This window comes from Chlorocebus sabaeus, chromosome 15 (genome assembly GCF_047675955.1).
Source record: "Chlorocebus sabaeus isolate Y175 chromosome 15, mChlSab1.0.hap1, whole genome shotgun sequence".
Taxonomy (NCBI): Eukaryota; Metazoa; Chordata; class Mammalia; order Primates; family Cercopithecidae; genus Chlorocebus; species Chlorocebus sabaeus.
The window spans coordinates 39,924,733-39,948,107 of record NC_132918.1 but is presented as its reverse complement, the minus strand read 5'-3'; the positions used below and the strand labels follow the sequence as shown (position 1 = coordinate 39,948,107).

The window sequence follows — 23,375 nt, the reverse complement described above, 5'->3', positions numbered from 1 at the left end:
AAATTTAAATATATATTAATTCATTAAAAAATCATAGTCAATTTCATGTTAAATTGTGTTTTTTAATGGAAAATAACTTTTTCCCCAAACCAAAAAATAGTGAAAAAAGAGTGGTATTATTTTACATTTTTGCATGTCTCTTTAATGTCTAGATTTTTGTATTTAGTTCTGCATTCAATCTGTTTTGAGACATTATTTGGGTTGAAGAGCATGAATAAAATCTGGCTTTTCACAGACAAATAGTTGAAATGTTCTCAAGAACTCCAGAGGTGTTGGAATTGGAAAACTACTTGTTTAGACTATTGGGTAGGTAGATCCATGGGGGTCCATAAACTAACATGCCATAGGGAACAGAGTAATTTAACTGTTTTCCAAGGATGGGGTGGGTGAGGGAGTGGGGGAGAGAATTAGTTCATTTCTGCATGTTTCCAATTTGAGGAACCCCTGGGGAGTCCAGGTTGAAATGTATAGTGGTGGAAGCTAGAAGTCTCGATTTGGGTGTGATGTATTCATAAATAATTGAAGTCATGGCTGTGATTACCTGTTGAGAGTGTGCAAAGAGACGGAGGATTGTATGACCTGGAGAGATGGAACTTTCTAGGGATAGACTTCCTGGACTCTGTCAGGGGATCTCTGAGGAGGGCAGTTGACAGAGATTTATGGGTGCAGATGCTAAATGACCCAAAGAGACAGTTAACATCAGTGAGACTCCAGCTCCATTTGCCTCCTTTTAGTTTTCCTAGATCTGGTTATCAGGCTGAGCAAGGCTGAACTGGCCCTGAGACAGAGGATTGAGGACCCAAGGGAAGTGATAGCTTTGACTTCGTAATAAATCTCTTCCTCTTAGAAAGGAGGGGAGACAGAATTGACACAGGGCTCCTCACTTACCTTGAATTTTCTAAAGGCATTTCCAGAGTCAGTTGGAATGTGCCAAGATTTCCCCAGTAAGAATAACTCTGCCTTCAACCCATATTCAGTGTGCTGCGAATCAGCTGTGCAGCTGCCTCCTTGTTGTCAATTAAAATTTGGTAGAATTTGCTGCTTTCCTTTTCCAGCCTTTTCATTCATGGATAATCTAATGAGGTTGTTGAGATCTGGACTATTTAAGTCATTGGCAGGAGTGAAGAACTAATAAAAATGTATTTTGTTTGAGGTGTTGTTGGAATTTTTTGCTAAGATGCTAGTTTACTTAAAGGTATGGAGGATCTATCAAAACTGTGGCCGAGGCAGTGCTAAATAATTCATCATTCTCCTGAGTTCTGCGAGGAAGGTTAATATTGACATTGCTTAGGTTCTTCTTCTTCTTCTTCTTCTTTTTTTTTTAAATAAAGCTTCACACAGTGCTGTTATTTGACAGTATGGAAAATATTTTTGGGGTCAGAGTTGTTTTTACTTTGGTCAGTTTCAGACTAAATGTAAACTCTTGAAAAAGATTCTTTATGAATTGGAGACACTATTTACGTTTCTACTACTCACTTGAATCTGCTTTTAAGTTATTAACTAACTGAAATGTTTTCAAAATTGTATTTTCATTTACTTAGTACTTGATATGTGTCTTCCACTGTGTTAGGTCATATGGGGGTGTAGAAAAGAAATAGAAGCCTCCTATCTGTCTCCTCTAAAAATGTGCTTCTCAAAATAACTGTGGCAAAGGATCAGTTTTTAGAAAAATTAATTTTCAATCTGTTGTAGACTAATATGATAAAAATGAATTACTAGGAAAATGAAATGCTGCTTGAATGTAGTGGTAATGTCAAATTGCTGTAAAAGTTTCCAAATACTCTCAGTTTTTGCACATTTCATGTTGAGGACCAGTGACAGTATCACACCACACTTGGGGTGGTAGCAATGCTCTACAAGTTAATGTCGGTTTACCTACCCACATAAAACAAGTTTTAAAATGACTGATTCATTCGTTTTATTTATTTATTTGAAAATTGATGAATAAGATAACATTCTGTATAGTGTACAAAGTGCCACATTACATTATAATAGCCACTACTTATTGTGTTGGTTATTCTGAGTGCTTTAGGTGTTTGGTTTTATGCCAGCCTCATGATACCTATGAGGTGGGCATTATCATCTCTTGCTTACAAATGAAGAAACTGAGGCACAGAGAGGTACTTAACTTGCCCAGGGTCATTGAGTGGCATAGTGATGTAGTTGGACTCCCTGAGCCCATGCTGTAAACATTCCGCTCTATTTATATAGTGAGTCTAAGAATGCTGCGTGAGTTCAGAAAAGAGAGGACTGGATACATGGAGGTTACACTGGCAGATGTAGGGTCTTGAGAGAGGCAGGGCCTGAATGGGTGGGACATGCTGTACCAGTTCATGAGAAGAAGCTGGAAGGGAGGAGAAGGGGGGCCGTTTATCTGCAGATCAGACCTAGTGGAGCATCTGCTGGAGCCCCAGCAGGTTGGGGGATGGTGGGTGGTGGTGACCTCACGTGGTTCTGCTGTTAGATTTATCTCACTAGGTCATGCCTAATAAACCCAGTGTGGGAGAGAGTGGAGTCGGGGAGGCTGGGAGGGAGACGACTCTAGTAACCAAAGCATGAAGTAAAAAGAGCCCGACTGATCAGGGCTTTAAATAGGACTGGAGAAGAATTGGCAGTTGGTGACAGATTGGTCAAAGGAAAGGAAGAGAGGCGAATAGACAGCGCGCATATTTCTTGGAACACTGTTCAGCTAGGATAGTAGCTCCTGTTGCTTGAGGACCTCAGAGTGATACAGTTTTGTACTTAGTCTTCAGTGATGGGACAGGCATTTGAATTCCTTGGGTGCTGAATTGGAATGAATACTCAGACTCCCACCCACCCTGTGATTTCTGACTGGTATTAACTGGTTTAATTGAAGGTCTTATTCTTAAAAGGACCTTGTAGCTTTGGTTTATACTGCTTGTCCTGTGCTTTAAATCTCCCTTTAATGCCTGTTATTGACCTCCTTGTGGGCTGCTTGGGTGATGGTTAATCACCAGATTTGCTTGGAAGGTTTACTAAGCTTGGTGGAGGTGCAAATGAGCAGGCCCCCTGAAAATAAAAAGGGTGGAGGCTGAGAGGTGCTAACAGAGGTTAACTGTTCAAACTAGTTTTTCCGAGGTTTACCGGGGAAATTTGTTTCCTTGACTCAAAATTATATGTTTAGCCCCTCTGTTTCTGAACAATTGACCTAAAAGTAATGAACAAAATTGCCAGCACCAAGAGCAAAAAAGAGACATTTCCGTTCTCTTTCCCCTCTTTCCCAAGCAAGAGGAAGAAGGATGTTCTGTAGTGAACGTGGTTCACTGCAACCTCGACCTTCTGGGCTTAAACAGTCCTTCCACCTTTGCCTCCTAAGTAGCTGGGACCATGCCTGACTAATTTTTATTTATGTTGTTTTTTTTAGAGACAGGGTCTCACTATGTTGCCCAAGCTGGTCTTGAATTCCTGGACGATCAAGCGATCATCTCGCCTGGGCCTCCTGAAGTGTTGGGATTATAGGCATGAGCTACTGCACCCAGTCTTGTTGTTATTTTTCATGAATTTGCAGTACATTTGGTGGGGAATCATTTTTTTCTCTCCTACAACGTGGCTTCCTGCAGATGTGTGCTAAGCATGGGGTCAGAGATGGAATTGAGGTGGGAAAGAAGGATAAAAGAAAGGAGCTACATAATGGATGAGTGTAAGTCAATTAACTGGACTGCAGAGGACAGAAACCACGGCTTATGTTTGTGTTCTCTGCCCTCAGATCACCTAGCACACTAGCTTGTTAAGTACTCTGTGAAAAATGATTTAAAGGAAAAATTTGTTATGTAAGATTGCAATGCAAGAACTATATGGCATACCTCAGCAATAAAGGATCTAAAGAGAAAACTGTCTTTTGAGGCTGCCTTAAATATAATTCTGGGCAGAATAAACTAGCAAATACCTTAAGTCTTTCCTGCTTTATGAATATGCAAATCTAAAAGTTCAAGTATTTTTCTCCTGCAGTTCCCTGGATTTTTTTTCTGAGAGCCACATCCAGGTGTTTGATATCAGAGAGTGATATGCATTTGAATGTGATTTGAATATGAATTAATTAATGGGATACAATTATTTAGATAAGAGTGGAGTAAATGCTAAGTATATTTAGATATAATTGGAATCAGAGGCTCTCTCCCACTTTTAAATGAGGGAGGAGGAACTGCCTGTCTCACTAGGACACTTCTGGGTAGGATGAAGGAGGTTGTCATGGGAAATTGGCACTTGTGAGAGCTGTGTGTTCAACACTTCATTCATGGTGGACATTTCCATCCAAATTGAATTTACTGAGTAGTCAGTCATGTGCTCAGTTTGGGCCATATGTGCTGGTCATACAAAAGATCATCATTGTAATGATGGAGATACCATTTTTAAAGTAATTAGTGTGCGTGCCAGTTACTGTGTTGATTGTATCACAAGTGATTTCCACTTATCCTTTACAGTAGACATGTGAGGTAGGTGGGGTGATCTCCATTTCACAGAAGAGAAAGGGAGACAGGATTCCAGTTTAAGTTTGTTGGAATCGCACTGTGCTCTCCTCAAAGAATTCACTGTCTTGGAGCGTACGTACATTGGACCTATTTGGGGCTTGCTTCTCATATGGCCGCCTAACCATCCATTTTACTTCTCACCTCTCAGCGTCAGTTTCTTAGCCTATAAAATGGGACACATCCTGCCTAAGCCACTTGTCTATTATGAGGATGGTCATGAATGTGCTGTTTAAATGTGAGGGAGTGGTATTATTACCATGATTTTTTTTCTTTTTGCCTGCTCTAGGTACAGATGTAAAGGTAGTATTTGCATTTTGTGTTGAGCTCATAGCCTTTTGGTTTTGTTGGTCCCCACAGTTAGTGATTGATGGCCTGTGGTGTGATTTGGATGGGGGGTGAATGCTAATAGTAGTACAGGTGACAGTGGATGTAAAGAGCTGACTTTCATATGTGGCTTTGATGCAAATGTGGCTCTGGTGTTAGAAGGGTTGGGGCAGGAGAAGGACAAGGTGACCTCTCCTAAGTCAGGCCCCTACCTCTGGCCCTCTTTAGGAGGCTGGTATTAATGCTTTCTCTTGTAAATATTTTGGTTGCAATGGGGAAATTCTTCCCCAGACTCCTTTAAAAAATTTCTTCAAACAGCTATTAAGTATCTTGTCAAGTAGAGGAACTCCAAGTAGAAATCAGTCCCCATTGCTGTGCAGTCAGCAGCTGAGATATCTGCTTATCCAGAGCCTTAGTAAAACTGCTTTTCTTGGCCATTGTAGACTCTGCAGTAATGGTCCCCATGCTGCTGCTAAATGGACTGGATCCTGATTTTAGGGGGCAGTCTTGCCATGAGGAATAGAGCAGAGCCTGCCCTCCCCTACCTGTATGTTTTCGTTTCTTAGGGCTGCTGTAATGAAGTACCAAACATTGGGTGGCTTAAAACAACGGACATTTATTCTCTCATGGTTCTGGAGGCTGCAAGCTTGAAATCAGTGTATGCAGGGCCATCCTCCCTCTGAAGCCTCTAGGGCAGGACCCTTCCTTGTCTCCTCCAGCTTCTGCGAGCTCCAAGTGTTCCTTGGTTGTGGCAGCCTAACTCCAGTCTCTGCCTCTGTCTGCACATTACTGTCTTCCCTCTATATCCATCCCTTCTCATATGTGGACATTAGCTATGCCAGATTAGGATCCGCCCTAATTCAGCATGAGTATCTTAACTTGGCCATATATACAGAAACCCTATTTCCAAAGAATGTCCCATGCACAGGTATGGGGAGTAGGACTTTGATATATCTCTCTGAGGGATCCAGTTCTACCCATCACAGTGTGGCTCCAGGACCTCTCTCCAGATCCTCCTCTGCACATCCTCCTGAGTTGGTCTGGTACTAGCTGTTGCCTTCTAGGGCCTGGGTTGGCAGGTCATCCCCTCCTGTTTTCTCAGGATCTTCAACTTATCTGCCATCTCCCTTTCTTCCTGTTAGCGTCAACTGCTTCCTTCACCGCCTTCTTCCTGGTGTGAATAAAACATGCACCAAGCTCTCACATCTTAGATCTCCTACCGTAGACCCCATTTTTGCATCTCTCCTCCTCTTTCTCCAGACTTCCAGAAGCATCCGGTGTACTCACTGTCGTCCTCACCTCCCACTTCTTCCTCTGCTCTTTCCAGTCTGGCTCTGCCCTCCTTGTTCTGCTGAGACACCCCTCTCAGGTCACCCGGAATGGCCGCATTCCCTGCAGCACTTGATTCTGTTGCTCCCTCCCTTTGGGAAGCAGTTTCTTCCTTCAGCTTCTGAGGTAATACACTCCTAGTTTCCTTCTCTCCTCTCTGGCCACACTGTCTCAGTCTCTTTTGAAGGCTTATCCTCCTCTAACTGGCTATTAAATCAATACTGGATTTTTCCCAGGGTTTGTCCTAGGTCCTGATCTTTTCTCACTTGATCTTCTCTCTAGGTGATGCCAGCCATCCCCAGGCTTCAGTCACTAGCCATATGCAGACAACTCACAACTTTACGACTCCAGTCTAGACTTCTCTAGACCTGTATAGCTGAGTGCCTACCAGAAACATTTTCTCTGTGTGTCTGATGCCTCAAACTTACGATGTTTATACCTGAACTTGTGATCTGCTCCCCTTCCTCTGCAAAAAGCCCCCAACATGGGGGAGATATACCATCCCAAAAGTCTAGGACATCCTTGACAACCTTGCTCTTTGTCATTCTATCCAAGAAGTCAACATAAATCCTGTTCGGTTTCCCTTCGAAATATCCCTCCATTTCTTCCTTCTCTTTACCTCTACCACCACCATCTTGGTCTAATCTACTATTATCTGATATTCCAACTCTCATGAGAGCCTGGTAGCTGGTCCCAATCTCCTTACCCTCAGCCTCCCAGTTGGTCTGACCCTCCTCTCCAGTCAGTTGTCCACACTGCAGTTCTATTCAAGTCAGATAATGTCACCTTGTCTCCCTCCCTCCCTCCCTCCCTCCCTCCCTCCCTCCCTTCCTTCCTCCCTCCCTCCCTTCCTTCCTTCCTCCCTCCCTCCCTCCCTTCCTTCCTTCCTTCTTTCCTTCCGACAGGGTCTCACTATGTTGGCCCAGTTAATCTGAAACTCCTGGTCTCAAGCAGTCCTCCTGCCTCAGCCTCCCAAAGTACTAGGATTACAGGCATGAGCCACCATGCCCAGCCTGATGTCACCTTCTTGCTTAAAACCTTTACTGTTCTTATGATGAAGACAGAAGTTCTTTACTTGGTTCACAGACCCTGCATAGTCTCTCCCCCAACCCGTACTGCTTCATTCTTATCTTTTACAGCTGCATTCCACTTCCTGCTACTGCTATGACAGCATTCTTTCTTTAATTTTCCCAACCTTGCAGACTTTATCCATGCCCATCCTCTGTCTTTCGTCTTGTTAGGCACACATACACCAATGATTGTTACACCTTCCTGATGAATTGACCTTTTTATCATTATGACTTGCCCCTCTTTATCTCTGATTACACTTTTTGTCTTGAAGTCTACTCTATCTGATGTTAATACAGCTACTTCAACTCTTTTATGTTTATTGTTTGCATGGTATATATCTTTTCCATCCATTTACTATCAACTTATCTGTCTCTATATTTAAAGTATGTCTTTATATTTAAAGTATAGCCTGTAGTTGGGCTCTACTTTTTTACTCATTCTGACAATTCCAATCTTCTAGTCTTGGAGTCCAGAGTCCGTTGAAGTCTTAGTCTGTGAATATTTAATTAGCATTTAGTGTGCTTATTGATATAGTTGGCTTTGGGTCTACCATTTTACTATTTGTTTTCTGTGTCCCCAGCTTTTTTTTTTTTTTTGATTATTAGACTATTTTAAAAATAACTTTTGTTTACCAATTGCATTTTAGTTATACTTGTATTGTTTTTTGGAGTGGTTGCTCTAGGAATTACAATCTATACCCCAACTGTTCATGATCTCCTTAGTGTTAATATCGTATCCTTTCATGCAAAATATCAGAACCTTACTACTGTAAGAGGCTATCCTCTTGAAGTTTAACTCCTACTTTGCAGTCAGAGCTCAGGTCAAAGGCCACTTTTTCAGAGCATTCTTGTCTAACTCCCCAGACTGGTTTAAGCCACTATTATGTGCTTTCTGAGCAGGCACTTTGGGGTATTTATAACACTTGGAATTCGCTCACTGTGGAATCCCCTGTACTTAGCGGAGTCTGTATGCATAATTATTTGTTAATCTAATGAAGGACAGGGAGCCAGCCCTGAGTTGTGGCTTGAAAAGTATAAAATATTTCATAATAATATACTTCAGGGGGTGGGAATGGCATGATGTAAGACTTAGAGGTTGAAAAGACAGTGTATGTGGGGTGGCATATAATAAAGTAGATTAAACGAAAGTTAAAATATAAAAATAGAAAACAGCTATAACAATAGCCACCATTTATAGGGCATTTAATAATGGACCAGCCACTGTGCTAAACTGCACATTTAATCTTATGTAACCTTAGTCCTGTGAGTTATTCCTGTCTCCTTTCAAACAAAGCCACCAAGGTACAGAGATCAGTTACCTTAGTCTCAATCGTAGGTAAGGCTATGCATTCAAACGCAGATCCATGTGACTCGCACACTTAGAATGGAAGCAAGACTGGAATGCTGGGCTTGATTGTTTAAGGCTTTGAATGCCAGTCCTAGGTGACTGTGTTTTGATTTGGGTCCAGAGAAACTGGGGAGAAGACCAGAGATGATATTGAGGGTTTGTAGATAGTTATGCTAGATGCTGCTTTTTCCCTTCTTGGGGAAAAGAGCAGAAAGCCTTCTGATGCTTTTGGATAGGGGAGTGCAGAATAGAAAACTGTTTCAGGAAGATTCATCCAGGGTCAGTAGGCATGCTGGACAGGAGTGAAATGTGTGTGGAGCAGTAGCCGAATCCTGCTGTAACCGCTGCCTCAGTTGGTGGGGGTGGGGTGGGGGATGGGGGAGGGTGGGGGGGGGCTGTGGTATTTTAAAGGAAGGAATAAAGGGGAGATATGTTTTGAGAGAAGTATGGATAGCTTTGGTTCATGATGAGATATGAGCAATAAAAGATTCTTCCCTTATCTTCTGGGTCTTTTATATCTGCTAACTGTAGTTGTTGCCTAGTAACAATTAAATGTATCTGTGATAGGGATTATCATAGCCCAGTTTCTCAAACTGGGGTTAACAGACATCTTTGGGGGTCTGAGAGAATGTTCTTTTGGGGGAGAGGTGGACAAGGCTAGGAGATATAGCTATGAAACCATGAAAAATTTTTTGTTTGGGTAAGACTTGAGCTAAGCCAGCCTTCCTGACTAGTTCATAGAGGGATATTTTGCTACTTTCTTGGCATTCTCTTCCCTGGTGGACGTTTCTGTACAATTCATTGAACTGTCATGGAACTGGTTTGTTAGATGTGACTAGGGGACTGAGAAAATTGGGAGTTTCTGCGCATGTTCTGTGCGATAGATGGTGACGCTCAAAAGATTGTGAGTGTCTGTAGTATGTATTTGTGTGCATTATCTGACTTTGAGATGGCCATTGATAATTGTTTAAACTGAGCTTATTTTTTTTCTTGAGTGAGAAAGAGCTTAAGAAATTCCCAAACTAGCATCAAAATGTTTTCACTTTCCCAGTGAAACATGTTGAAATTAAAAGATTGCTTTGAAAGTGATCCAAAAAATAAGATCTTTCTGTGAAGTTCAAGGTAAATGCATGAGATTTATGGATGCATTTGGAGGTTACCCAAAGTATCGAAGGTCTGATTTTTTTTTTTTGAGATGGAGTTTCACTCTGTCGCCCAGGCTGGAGTGCAGTGGCGTGATCTCGGCTCACTGCAACCTCTGCCTCCTGGGTTTAAGCGATTCTCCTGTCTCCCGAGTAGCTGGGACTACAGGCGGCTGCCACCACACCCGGCTACTTTTTTGTATTTTTAGTAGAGACAGGGTTTCACCGTGTTAGCCAGGATGGTCTCAATCTCCCGACCTCGTGATCCGCCTGCCTCGGCCTCCCAAAGTGCTGGGATTACAGGCGTGAGCCACTGCACCTGGCTGAGGGTCTGATTTTTCTATCAGTGTAGAATACAAAAATACAGAGTTAACACAGGCCTTTTCATATTAGCATGGACTATTTTCTGGACTTTGGTTTCTGTTTCTCTCTGTGTGCCTGTCTCCTTAGAATAAAGCTTGTTATTTTAGTTGAAACCGATGACAAGAGGCGTGGGCATTCTTCTTTCTCTGTGTTTGGATTACTTTGTTGTAAACCTGTTGAAATCCATGTGCACAGTGGTTTGGTGCATTGCTACTCTGGGCTGCTTGGTGAGGACTGTGAATTCACATTCTCAGCTGGCATTGTCTCTTGGTTTAGTTAATACTTGGTCTTGGACGTGCGTGCACAACTGTTTTGCCCTAGATGCTGTTAATGTTAAACATATTTAAAAGTATGTCTGGATTCGTGGTCTCCTCTGCTTCCCAACAGTTATTAAAAGTGCTTTATTTTTTCTTTTACTCTCCATGTTGTACAATGGGAAGATGTTCAACCTTTAATAAGAGTCCTTTTAAAAGGTGCAGTGCTGTTGATCTGGTTCCCAGAGCACAACCCTGGGAACAAGATCTTGACTAACTATTGTGTATGCCTCACGTTTTTGGGATCTTAGTTGCCTCACCTTTGCAGATGGGCAAAGTAGCTGCTGGAAGTTCTGTTATAAGAATTGTTGGCCAGATATAGCTGAACAAGCTTAAATCTCTGTAAGGAAAGGCATTGTAAGAATTTTAGTGACTGCTACCCTCCATTATTTCGAGACATCTTTGAAGAGGTTCAGGTCTAGTACAAGAGGAAGCTATTTGTGTCCTTTATAGATTCTGGGTTGGGGGTTTTAGAGGCATGCTGTTCCAAAATTTGGACTCTCCTCTTTCAATTTTTGCCTGATTAGACTTGACAAAAGCCTTCAGAGCAGTGCCATAAAAGTTTGTTATTTGAGTTCAGGTAACGCACATTACCTCTTGTTTGGAATCTCTTAATGCTGCCTAATACCATTAAGTATCCATGTCCCAGCCCAGTTTCCCAAACTTGGGGTCTATGGACTCCCTCAGGCTAGAGAAAGTGGTTCTCCTCTAAAAGGGGTCTGTTGGTGCATTACTGGAGTTTGAGAAATAATGTCTAAGCAGCAATAGTGAACACTCTGGAATTTGAATCTTATTCTTATCTTTTGGATTTTTGTCATTAATGTTAACTCTTCTCAGAAACTTTAGGAAATAGACCATCAGGGTGCTTTGTTTGGTTGTGATGCTCTGGATTTTTACCTCCTCTCACGTAGTTTCTCTAGGTCCTTGACCTGAAGTTTTGTACTAATAAACCTCACAGACGTGACAGCTGTTTTTGTTTGGCTCTGTGGCCCTAGTGTTCTATAGGAAGTTAAAGGAGTGAAGTGAAGACTTTATACACTTGGTTCCTTCCTGGATCTGTATGGGTGTAGCTTTGCGTTTGTGTCTTTAGAGAGGGAAGGGGATGTAGTAGAGAATTCCGAATGGACTTTTCTTCCTGAGATCTCCTGCTCTTGAGCCAAGATGGGATATCCATTTTCTTTCTGGTGTTGATACCTGTACTGGCACTGGGCATGGAAATCCTGGTTTTCTAGAGAGGCAGAAACCTCAAGTCTTCATGTTAGCATGGTCTCTGTGTCAGCATCAACTGGAAACTTGTTAGAAATACAGATTCTCAGGCATCACCCCTGACCTACTGAAGTGGGAACTCTGTGGGTGGTGCCAGCAGCTGTGCTTTCGCGAGTTCTTCAGAGGCTTCTGATGGATGTAAAAGTTTGAGAGTCACTACTTTAAGGAAAAGGTCTTTTTAATTTCCCAAGAAGGCTTTTTGTATCTCTGCTGACTGGAGCTTCAGGTTATCACTTTCTGGAACCAAAAATATGATATTAACAATAGCAGCAATGCTAACTGCCAGCCATTTTTATATGGTTTGATGGTTGGGAGCATGGACTTTTTGGAATTCTTCACTACTGTGTAACCTTGGCCACATTAGTTTCTCTCTGGGCTCTTTTTTTTGAACTGGGTTATGGAGATAACGTGGTAGAAACTGTTACTGTCCCCGTTTTACAATTGGGGAAATGGAAGCACAGCAGCGGTCCCAGAGCTTGCTTAGAGTCCCTCTTAAATGTAGTGGGGGGTTTACATTCAAGCTGTCTGATTGCAGACTCTGGGCTCTTACCCACAGTATTCTCCCCACTCATGTCTGCATCTCCATCAGTCAGTCCATGGTGCCAGCGTTTATCCGCCTGGAACCACCTATGTGAACCAGAGGATGGCCTAGTGAGTTGGAATTAGAGCATCCCCAATTGCAGCACAAGCAAGATTTTGACTGACACTTCAGTGTGGAGCTCAGTGTTTCTTAAACCCAGAGCCTGTGAACCCCCTTTTCAGAACAGGGCTCTAAAAGATAAAAGCCATCCCTCTGGTGGGTCTGTGGCTCTCACTGGAAGTACTGTGGAAATCTGGGTGCGGGGAGAGGAGTTAGTTGGTTGTGGCTGCTACCATTGAGTGGGTGGGGTTGTCCTCAGGGTGCAGATGGGTGGGTTCCATGAAGAATTGTCCCGTGTCCCCTGCACTTTCAGATGTGTCACTGAAACTTTCAACTGTTTTTACCCATCTCAGATGGGAATCTGTTTTACGTATGATCTCAAAGTATTTTTTGTATGATTTTAATATACATTTAATATACATTGAGTTTCTGAGGAATGTAACTGTTGTGTCTTAATATGTTGGGAGACTATTTTGTTAGTTTGAAACTATAGCAAAAGTGTTTCACAGTTTCAAAAAATTCATGTTGTGCTCTTCCTGATCATTTGAAATGGTAATACAGCACACTTGTATCAGTTTGCATTTTGTAGTTACTGTGTTATGCTAATGCTAGGAATAGGAACAAACATTTAACAATTTCTTTTGTATTTTTTTGAGACGGAGTCTCGCTCTGTTGCCCAGGCTGGAGTGCAGTGGCACGATCTCTGCTCACAGCAACCTCCGCCTCCCGGGTTCAAGCAATTCTCAGCCTTCTAGGGCCCTGCTTCTTCAAAGTCTAATGTGTCCATGAATCATGTGGGAATTTGTTAAAAGGCTGATTGTGACTCTGGGGGAGGGGTGAGATTCTGCCTTTCTAACAGGCTCGCAGGTAATGCCAGTGCTCCAGGGCCATGGACCACACTTTCAGTTGTGAGAGTCCAGTGTAGTGTGCCTGAGCGTTTCCTGTTGAAGTACCTATTTTAAGTTACTTTCTTTTTAAAAAATTTTAGAATGAGAGCATTATACTGATTTAAAAAATATTGGTATAGGTAAGTTATTTATGAATTTCATTTCACACTAGGGAAATCGATGTTATAAAATGTTTGTTTTCAGGATGGTGTGTGGGGTTTGATGGGATGAGTGCCCCTACTCTGGGTGACAAAGCGGTGCTAGTTAGAAACACAAATGAAATTACAACTCCAAATTCATGAGGTAGTGACTCAGAATATGCTCATGTTAATTGTTCAGAATAGGATGTCGTTCATTTACTTATTCTTTGAACAAATATTTTTTGAACACCTGCAATGTGTGCTATTTGCCAGGCACTGCATCTGTGCACTCTGTGCTTGGCCTGTGTTTGTCAACAAAATAAAGATCCCCAGTTTTACGCACCTTATCTTCTCATCGAGGAGACAGCCAATACACATTCTAAATTATAGTGTGTTTTAGGTGATAAATGCTATGGATTGTTGAAGGATCAGGAATGCTGAGAGGTAAAGGGAATGGGTGGACAGTTCCAGTTTAAATAGGGTCATCACATTTCTCATTGAGAATGTGAAATTTGAGCAAAAAGTTAAGGTGGTCAGGTTGTTGACCATGTGGATACCAGGAAAAAGAGCAGTCTAGGCAGGGGGAACAGACAGTGCAAAATCCCTGATTAGAGAATGCTGGGCTGGTATGTTTGAGGAATTGCAAGGAGACCAGACAGTGTTAGTGAAGGGGAGTGTCGTTAGGGATTAGGCCAGAAAGGTAACAGGGTTAAGATCGCACAGGAACTTTTAGGACATCGTAGGGCCTTTGCTTGTACTCTGAGTAAAATGGAGCGTTACTGCAGGCTTTGAGCAGGAGTGACATGGTCTCACTTGAGTTTTAAAAAGCTCCCTATGGCTGCTGTGTTCAAAGTGGCCTTCAGGGGGAAAGGGGAGAGGCTAGGAGACCAGTGAGGAGCCATTGCATTGCCTAAGCGTGAGATGATGCATGGTGGTAATGAGAAGTGGTCAAACTACATGTATTTTTGTGAAATTTAGAATGCAAAGTTTAAACTTCTCAGAACTCAAGACTCCCAATAATATCCGTGTGGCTCCTAGTTTGAGGAAAATCTGAGGTGGATGACAGATATGTATCCATAGTTCCGTGTTCTTTTCCTTCTGGGGGTTCTGAGTTTGCGCACACACTCAGGAGTGGGCATGTCTCTTCGTCCCAGCGATTAGCAGTGGGATACAATGAGCAGCTACCTGATCTAGTGTTAGTATAAACTAAAAAGTGAAGCAATACTAAACTATCTGGTTCTGAAAATCTCACACATTCTTCTTGATTAGGCCAGAATGTATTTTTAGTAAAAGCATATGCTGTTACTCAATGTGTCTTACAATACTCCGATGGTAAATCAAAGATAAATATTCAGTTTTCTCTTCCTACTTTCCCCCTGAGCTCACTGCTGGTACTCCTACTTTCTTAGACTCAGAGACTACTGAAATTTTGGTAGCACATTTGCTTTAAGTTGACTGAAATCTTTCTGACTTAAAATATGCATTATGTAGTTTTGCTCTATATTTTCACATAATTTATTTGAAAATGTGGGAGCAGTTTGGAGATATCTTCTGATAATGTACATGTAACTCATATTCTGTGTGGATCACGATTTCAGTGACCTTCTATGCTTGGAGGAGACTTGTGATTACCATAGAGTGAAATTTCCTATTGAGGGGTCTTTTGAAAACTCGCCAAAACAGTGGCCCGTCAAGGCATTAGTAAGAGCACACATAATTAAGTAAAGTTACATGGCATATCTCCAGGAGACCTCTGTTCTCAGCCAAGGTGACCTTTTTAGAGTTTGGTCAGGTGCTTAAATGTCATAAACTATTTTGTTCTAAGCTTCTTGATTAATCATAACAGTGATTTTGATCAATTGCTGTTTTTCATTTTACGCATGCAGCAGTTACTTAAAGGAATAAGTGTATCTTATTCTTGTGCCGTGGCTACCATTACTCTCAACTGTTACTAGGATTATTTCTTGGCTTGGAGTGAGGGGAGCAGGAGGTAGCTTCATTTACTCAAACCTCTCCCTCTTATTCTTTCAAGTCTGTATTTTAGGAATTCTGATTTAGTTCCATAACTCAGTGATAATCTGGGTAGGGCAAGAAGGTTTTTGTTTTTTTTTTTTTTTTAAAAGGCTTGGGTTATTTTTGATGTGTTGTGACCTTGGAAAAGTGTTCTTATATCTATCCAGTAGGAGATCTTTTTAAGGAGAGTAGGAGTTGTAGCCACATATTTTTAGACCACATTTTCATGTGGCATTTGTTCTTTGGTGGCATGGTGTCATGGAAATTTCTCTTCCTAGTCTAGGATTTAGAAGATAGTATTTCTGTGCTGGCTTTGTCCAGTTGCTGCACTAGCTTAGTGAGGCACACTTTTCTCATCTGTACAACGGGCATGAAGATACATGCCTACTGTCTCCTTTGGAATTGGAGTTGGTAAAGATCAAGTGAGCCAAAATACGTGAGAAAACATTGCAGCTCTGAACTTCCCTTCAGTTGTGGGTTGTGATGTTGTGTGACTGTGATCATAGGGCATGTGCCTAGGAACCCTTTGCTTCTGTCTTTAATTCACCATATGTCTTGGGTAAGTTGGTGAACCAGCTTTCTTAAACATAAAACAGGTGTGTGCATAGGGGTTGGCCACAAATGGAGAGTCAAACTGTGGGTTCTCTGGAAACAATTTTTTTTTCTTTTTTTTGAGATGGAGTCTCACTCTGTTGCCCAGGCTGGAGTGCAGTGGCGTGATCTTGGCTCACTTCAACCTCCACCTCCTAGGTTCTAGCGATTTTCCTGCCTCAGCCTCCAGAGTAGCTGGGATCACAGGCGTCTGCCACCATGCCCAGCTAATTTTTGTGTTTTTAGTAGAGATAGGGTCTCATCATGTTGGCCAGGCTGATCTTGAACTCCTAACCTCAGGTGATCTACCTGCCTCGGACTCCCAAAGTGCTGGGATTACAGGCGTGAGCCACTGCGCCTAGCCTGGAAACAATTTTTAAAAAAATCCTATTTTATATTTCTGTGAGATTTTTGCTCATTTTTTTTCCTTTTTCTAACTTACAAGTTAAAAAAAAAATCTAAACTTACAGGAAAGTTAAAGGAATAGTATAATGGGCCAGGTGCGGTGGCCTACACCTGTAATCCCAGCACTTTGGGAGGCTGAGGCCAGAGAATCACTTGAGGTCAAGAGTTTGAGGCCAGCCTGGACAAAATGGTGAAACCCCATCTCTACTAAAAATACAAAGATTAGCCTGCCATCGTGGCGGGTGCCTGTATGTAATCCCAGCTACTCGGGAGGCTGAGGCAGGAGATTGACTTGAACCAGGGAGGTGGAGATTGCAATGAGCTGAGAGTACACCACTGCACTCCAGCCTGGGTGACACAGTGAGACTCCATCTCCAAAAAAAAAAAAAGAAGATAGTATAATGAACACCCATGTACTCAGCACTTAGAGTCAACAGTTAACATTTGCCACATTTGCTTCATCCCTCTACACATTTATGTATTGGTGTTTAAACTTCAATTTCTGTCTTCTTCGATTGTTGTCCTTTCAAGAATTCTCCTCTACAGAGTATAACAAATTTAGCCATTACTTAGGGTGCAATATGTTGGATTATGTTGAAGCTTTTACATCCTTTTGCTTAATCAATACCTTCTCTTGAACAGGATGAACTTACTGCTGTGAATGTAAAGCAAGGCTTCAATAATCAGCCAGCCTTCACTGGAGATGAACATGGCTCAGCTAGAAATATTGTAATTAACCCATCAAAGGTAATGTTATTTGTTTATTTCCTCAGACTCCTGAAAAAGTGAGTATATGTGACACCCTTAATAATCAGTGTTGATAAATTAGTGTTATTTAAGCTACAGTCCATATTCAGATTTCCCCCAAATACCCTGTATGCTGTCCTGCCCCAGGATCCAATCAGGGATCATACATTGCATTTAGTTGTCACATCTTTTAATTTAGTACAGTATAGCTCTCTGCCTCTCTCTCCTCCCCTTTCCTGCCTTTTTTTAAAAAGGGTTTTATGATTGCTATTCTAGAAGAGCCCACGTCAGTTGTCTGATATACTAGTGCTATATTCTAGATTTTTCTGATTGTTTTCTCGTGACAGGATCCAGGTTAGATATTTTTGGTAAGAAGACTACATTGCATCATATCAGGAGACACGCAATGCCAGTTTGCCCTATTGTTGGCTATAGTTTGATCACTTAGTCTGGGTGGTGTCTACCATCTCCCTGCATTGGAAAGGTAGTCCTCTCTACCTCTTAGGTCTACAAGGTGATAATTTGAGAGGATATAAATATCCTATTTTTCAATAAAATTTCATCCTGTTATTTTAGCATCACTTGATGACTCCTGCTGAATGATTTATTTTGCTGGTGATTGCAAAATGCAGGTTTTCTAATTATTCCATATGCATGTTTTACTTGGCATTCTTTTGTTAAAAGAAGTACTTCCTTTTACACTCAAGTTTTTAGTGTCACTTTGGATTCTTTTTTTTTTTTCTTTGAATTTGACGTGTTATAATCCATACCTTCATTTTTCTTTTTGATGCTCAGATTGTCTCATGTTCTGCTAGTAGGGACCCTGCTAACCGGGCTGCTGGTTAAATGTCCTTGTCATCCTTTGAGCACTTCCCTACTTTTGGCACCAAAACATATTCCAAGTTTATCTTGTTCTTTCCCAAACCAGAAGTGGATGCTCAGTGCTACTGGAGTGTCATTCTTTCTAGGCTTTCTCAGTGGACAGAGATGGGAAACATAGATACATATTTTTTCTACCTACCTGTTATTACCATTTCTAGCCCAGTGCCGCAGCGTATTTCCCCTGCTTTTTCGTATTCCATTTTTAGGTCTCCCTTCTCCCAAAATGAGAACTCTGGCTCTTAATAATATCAATGTATGTATTTATTTATTCTGTCTTACAGCACACATAAAAAAGTTCCAGAATAAAATTGCCACTCCAACAACAAAACCACTGAATAAATGTGCAATTTTTCTACAATACTTTTTGCCCTTAGACTTTCATTAAAAGTATATACTCAGAATGTTGTGCTCAAAAAATTTTTTTTAAAAATTATATGTCTTTTTCTCTGTATTTATCTTATCAATTAGTAATATAGGCTAGGTGCAGTGGCTCACGCTTGTAATCCCAGCACTTGGGGAGGCCGGGGCAGGTGGATCACCTGAGGTCAGGAGTTTGAGACCAGCCTGGCCAACATGGTGAAACCCTGTCTCTACTAAAAATACAAAAATTAGCTGGGTGTGGTGGCAGGCACCTGTAATCCCAGCTACTTGGGAGGCCGAGGCAGGAGAATTGCTTGAACCCAGGAGGCAGAGGTTGCAGTGAGCTGAGATCGCGCCATTGCTCTCCAGCCTGGGTGACAGAGCTAGACTCCGTTTCAAAAAAAGGAATATAAATAGAATTGTTTGCGTTTCTCTGTAATCTTTTAGGGTTTGATTTTTTTTTCATATATTTTGAGTTGGATATTAAAATACTTTTGTGAAATTAGAAACATACATACAAATGAAAAGAAATCAGACATGCAGGTGAATTTCTATTTCCTTTCCCTTCTCCAGAGAAATGTTAATGGTTTGCGCGTCATTCCACATCTCTATATGCACACAAGTGCACACAAGTTGTTAAACTATCAACTGAAATATTACTTAAGTGGTGTGAAAGAAAATAGAAACATTTTCTGCAGATAGTCCTATGACCAAACACAATGTTTTTAGTTTTGTCTTTTTTCAATCTTGGTACAATTTTTTATGTTAAAACCACAATTATGTATATGTAATTTGTGATCCTTTTTTAAAATTATGATAAAACATTTACCATTTAACCATTTTTAAGTGTACAGTTCTTGGGCATTAAGTATATTTCGCATTGTTGTCGCAAACATCAACCATTGTCACCATCCATCTCCAGAACTGTTTTTTTTTTTTGAGACATATTCCAAGTTTATCTTGTTCTCTCCCAAACCAGATCTACAAGGTGAAGTCTGGCTCCATCGCGCAGGCTGGAGTGCAGTGGCGCAATCTTCACTCACTGCAACCTCTGCCTTTCTAGTTTAAACCATTCTTGTGCCTCAGCCTCCCGAGTAGCTGGCCACACCTGCCACCACACCTGGCTAATTTTTGTATTTTTGTAGAGACAGAGTTTCACTATGTTGGCCAGATGGTCTCAAACTCCTCACCTTAAATGATCTGCCTGCCTTGGCCTCCCAAAGTGCTGGGATTACAGATGTGAGCCACTGTGCCCGGCCTCAGTGCCTTATCTTTCTTAATTGGTCTGCTTTAAAAAATTGAAACATTATTTTGTATGCACTTTTCCTTATGGCTGAAGTAGTCATATGAATAATAATTCATGGCTAGATAACGTTCCATGATGTATATATGTGCTGTAATTGACTGAAACCTCTATATACAGCAGTTAGTTTGTTGCCAATTTCTCATGGTTATTTATAAAGAAACTGTAGTAATACTTGAAAGTATAACTTTTGTTCTTTAGGATAAATTCCCTGAATTGTATTACTACTTGGTTAAAGGGTGTATTAATGTACTAGGGCTGCTATAACAAAATACTTCAGACTGGGTGTCTTAAACAACAGAAATTTAATTTCTCACCATCTGAAGGCTGGAAGTCCAAGATAAGGTGTCAGCACGTCTGGTGTCTCCAGGTGCCTCTCTCCTTGGTTTGCAGATGGCCACCTTCTCACTGTGTCTTCACATGGTCTTTTCTCCGTGTGTGTTCCTCTGTGGTGTCTCTTTTTTTTTTTTTTTATTTGAGAAGGAGTCTTGCTCTGTCGCCCAGGCTGGAGTGCAGTGGCCGGATGTCAGCTCACTGCAAGCTCCGCCTCCCAGGTTTACGCCATTCTCCTGCCTCAGCCTCCCGAGTAGCTGGGACTACAGGCGCCCGCCACCTTGCCTGGCTAGTTTTTTGTATTTTTTTTTTTAGTAGAGGCGGGTTTTCACCAGGTTAGCCACAATGGTCTCGATCTCCTGACCTTGTGATCCGCCCGTCTCGGCCTCCCAAAGTGCTGGGATTACAGGCTTGAGCCACCGCGCCCGGCCTCTTATTCTTATAAAGTCCTACTGGTAACCTTAATTACCTCCTTAAGGCCCTATCTCCAAATATAGTCACACTGAGGGTTAAGGCTTGAAGATGAATTTTGAGGATGTACAATTTAGTCCATAATAGAGAGTATGAACGCTTTATGTCTCTTGATATGAACTGCTAAATTGTTCAGTTGTATCAAGTTTTATGTCAATTTAAATAACTGAGTAAATGGAAATAACATCTATTACACTTCTGCTACCACTCTTTCTGTGAGATTTACTCAAGGACCCAAGACTTCTGAGGGGAATTTGATTTTATAAATATGAAATACATGAATTATAATGTAACTCCTAAATTTTTTCCCCACATTCTTATCTAATGAATTATTTTTGAAAATAACTTTGGATGGATGGAAACAAATGTTAAATTAACCTTATCTCTGGCCGTGTGTGATGGCTCACACCTGTAATCCCAGCAATTTGAGAGGCCGAGGCCGGCGGATCACCTGAAGTCAGGAGTTCGAGACCAGCCTGGCCAACATGGTGAAACCCCGTCTCTACTAAAAATAAAAAAAATAAAAATAAAAAGGAGCTGGGTGTGGTAGTGGGCACCCGTAATCCCAGCTACTCTGAGAGGATGAGGCAGGAGAATCTCTTGAACCCAGGAGGCAGAGGTTGCAGTGAGCCAAAATCACGCCAGTGCCTTCTAGTCTAGATAACAGATAGTTATCTAGATAAACCCCAAACTAAACAAAAAACACCTTACCTCTTATACCTTGTTTGCAGGAGTACACAATTGTATAAACTTTTTAGAGGGCAATTTGGCAACGCTTATTAAAATTGCAGAATTATACAGTCTGAATTCTGGAAGTCTATCCTAAAGCTCTAGCTATGTATGAAATAACAAATGTGAAAGGCTACTCATTTTAGTGTGATTTATAATAGCAAAATTTTGGAACAAATGCTGTCCATTAATGGTAACTTGATTAAATGTATATCCAGACAGTACATTGTTATGTGTCTATAAAAATGACGAGGCTTTCTGTGTACAGATAAGGAAGGGTCTCAGACATTTACTAAGTATGCATAATGAGTTATACATACAAGGAAGAGAAAAATAATAGATACGTGTTTACTCTCCTGTATCCACATAAGGAAACAATGGAAGGACACATAAGAAATGAAATCAAATTGTTTACTTGGAGGTAGGCATTGGGACTTGGGAATGAGGTGGCTCTTTGCTTTTTATTGTATTTATGGATTGATTTCTGAATAATATGTATTGCTATGGCAATTAAATGTTATAATCATGTTTTGACCTTTTTTGGAGCCCTAATGTATATTTTCTAGTGTTTTGCTTTCTTGGGAATTTTGACTTTGTTAGCAGTAGGCATTTGTTTACAAGGGCTTGTTAGCAGGAATTAATATATACACATGCAGTCACTGTTCCATTGCTGTCATTAAGTATATAGGAGAATATAATTATAAAATAGATTGCTCAGACTACTTTTTTTGTTTTTAGAGCTCTGTTTATTATTATTAAATACTTAAACATAATTACAAATAAGGGACCTCTTGAATATATAGCAATCTGCAGCCGTAGGTGTTTTGTGCTCTTGGTGCAAAGACCAAATATCAATTGAGAAATTTAAATTTAAACAGTTGGCTGCTACTGGCTGCTTGTTTCCAAACAGCTGGTTCTGCTACATTTTTGCACTTAATTTATTCACTGTTTGGACATCCTGCAAATATTTGCTTTAAAAGAAATCACAAACTGCGGTGAAGTTCTTTGCATAAAAAAAAGACAGACTCCTTTTCTACTTATTCTAATTTTTATTATTATATTACATTAACACACCAAAACCGGACTTCTTGGCATTACACCAATCACAAAGATCAAAGAACGTCAGGCTTTTCACCCTATAGATGAACTTGGCTAATGGCTTAGAACTGTATTTCAACCTGTGGACTAATTGTTTATTGACTCATTAGTTAAGGTGGTGATTTTTATTTTGCTTCATCAGGGTAAGTATTTTATTTTAGTCATGGTTGCCACTGTTTGCTAACTTCATTGGGGGTATTTATCAGAAATTAACTGCATCATCTTATTAAAGAACTCCCAGAGTCTGAAATGTGATGCTTTGATAGGATTCTTGAAAAAATTCCAACAGATTTTCTATAGATTGACCGAATTTTTTTTATTTTTTTGGGAGATGGAGTCTCACTCTGTCATCCAGGCTGGAGTATAGTGGTGTGATCTTGGCTCACTGCAACCTCTGACTCCCGGGTTCAAGTGATTCTCATGCCTCAACCTCCCGAGGAACTGGGATTATAGGCACATGTCAGGCTAATTTAGTTTTTTTTTTTTAGAAGAGACGGGGTTTCATTATGTTGGCCAGGCTGGTCTCGAACTCTTAACCTCAGGTAATCCACCTGCCTTGGCTTCCCAAAGTGCCCTGATTACAGGTGTGAGCCACCACACCCAGTGAGATTCACTACATTTTTAGCTATTACTTTGTTCTCTGCCTTCTTGTTAGTTCTTTCCTGTTCCTTTCTTCTTTCCTTGTCCATCTTTTAATTTGGTTAATATGAAAACGATACAGTAATTCATAGTAGCTTTCTTTGCCACTTTGCGTCATTCAGAGCAGGTAATACTAGCTTTTTCTTGAAACATTTATAGTTGTGAAATTGGCAGCCCAATAAAAAATGTTGAATACCAAATTTAATTGAACCTTTTGTAATTTGCCATTTAAATAAATTAAATTTCTCTAGATTCTTTGTTTAAAAGCATTGAGTGTAAATACCGAGTTTCCTTTCCAAAAATAAGTGCTATTAAGATGAAACAAGAAAAAGAATGATTACTGAGTGATTACTAGGCTTTCTTCTCTCAGGGAAAGCATTCTCTCCTGACGGGTGTGTAGTATTAGAAAGGAGAAAGAGCAGCTGAAGGATTAAAGCAGAACCCATTCTACTGAAATTTATTCAGGATGTAATTAATTTCATCTTAGCAGA

At 40.8% G+C, this 23,375-nt stretch overlaps 1 protein-coding gene across 6 annotated transcripts in view; it reads left to right on the top strand.

The window, feature by feature from the left end:
• The window catches only part of MED12L (mediator complex subunit 12L), a 341,749-nt gene that overhangs the window by 14,478 nt on the left and 303,896 nt on the right, over nt 1–23,375 (top strand). For all 6 annotated transcript variants that reach the window (XM_073023510.1, XM_073023514.1, XM_073023511.1 and 3 more), the window contains exon 3: nt 16,965–17,069. In XM_073023510.1, the coding sequence (XP_072879611.1) occupies nt 16,965–17,069 (105 nt within the window). The remainder of the gene's footprint in view (nt 1–16,964; nt 17,070–23,375) is intronic.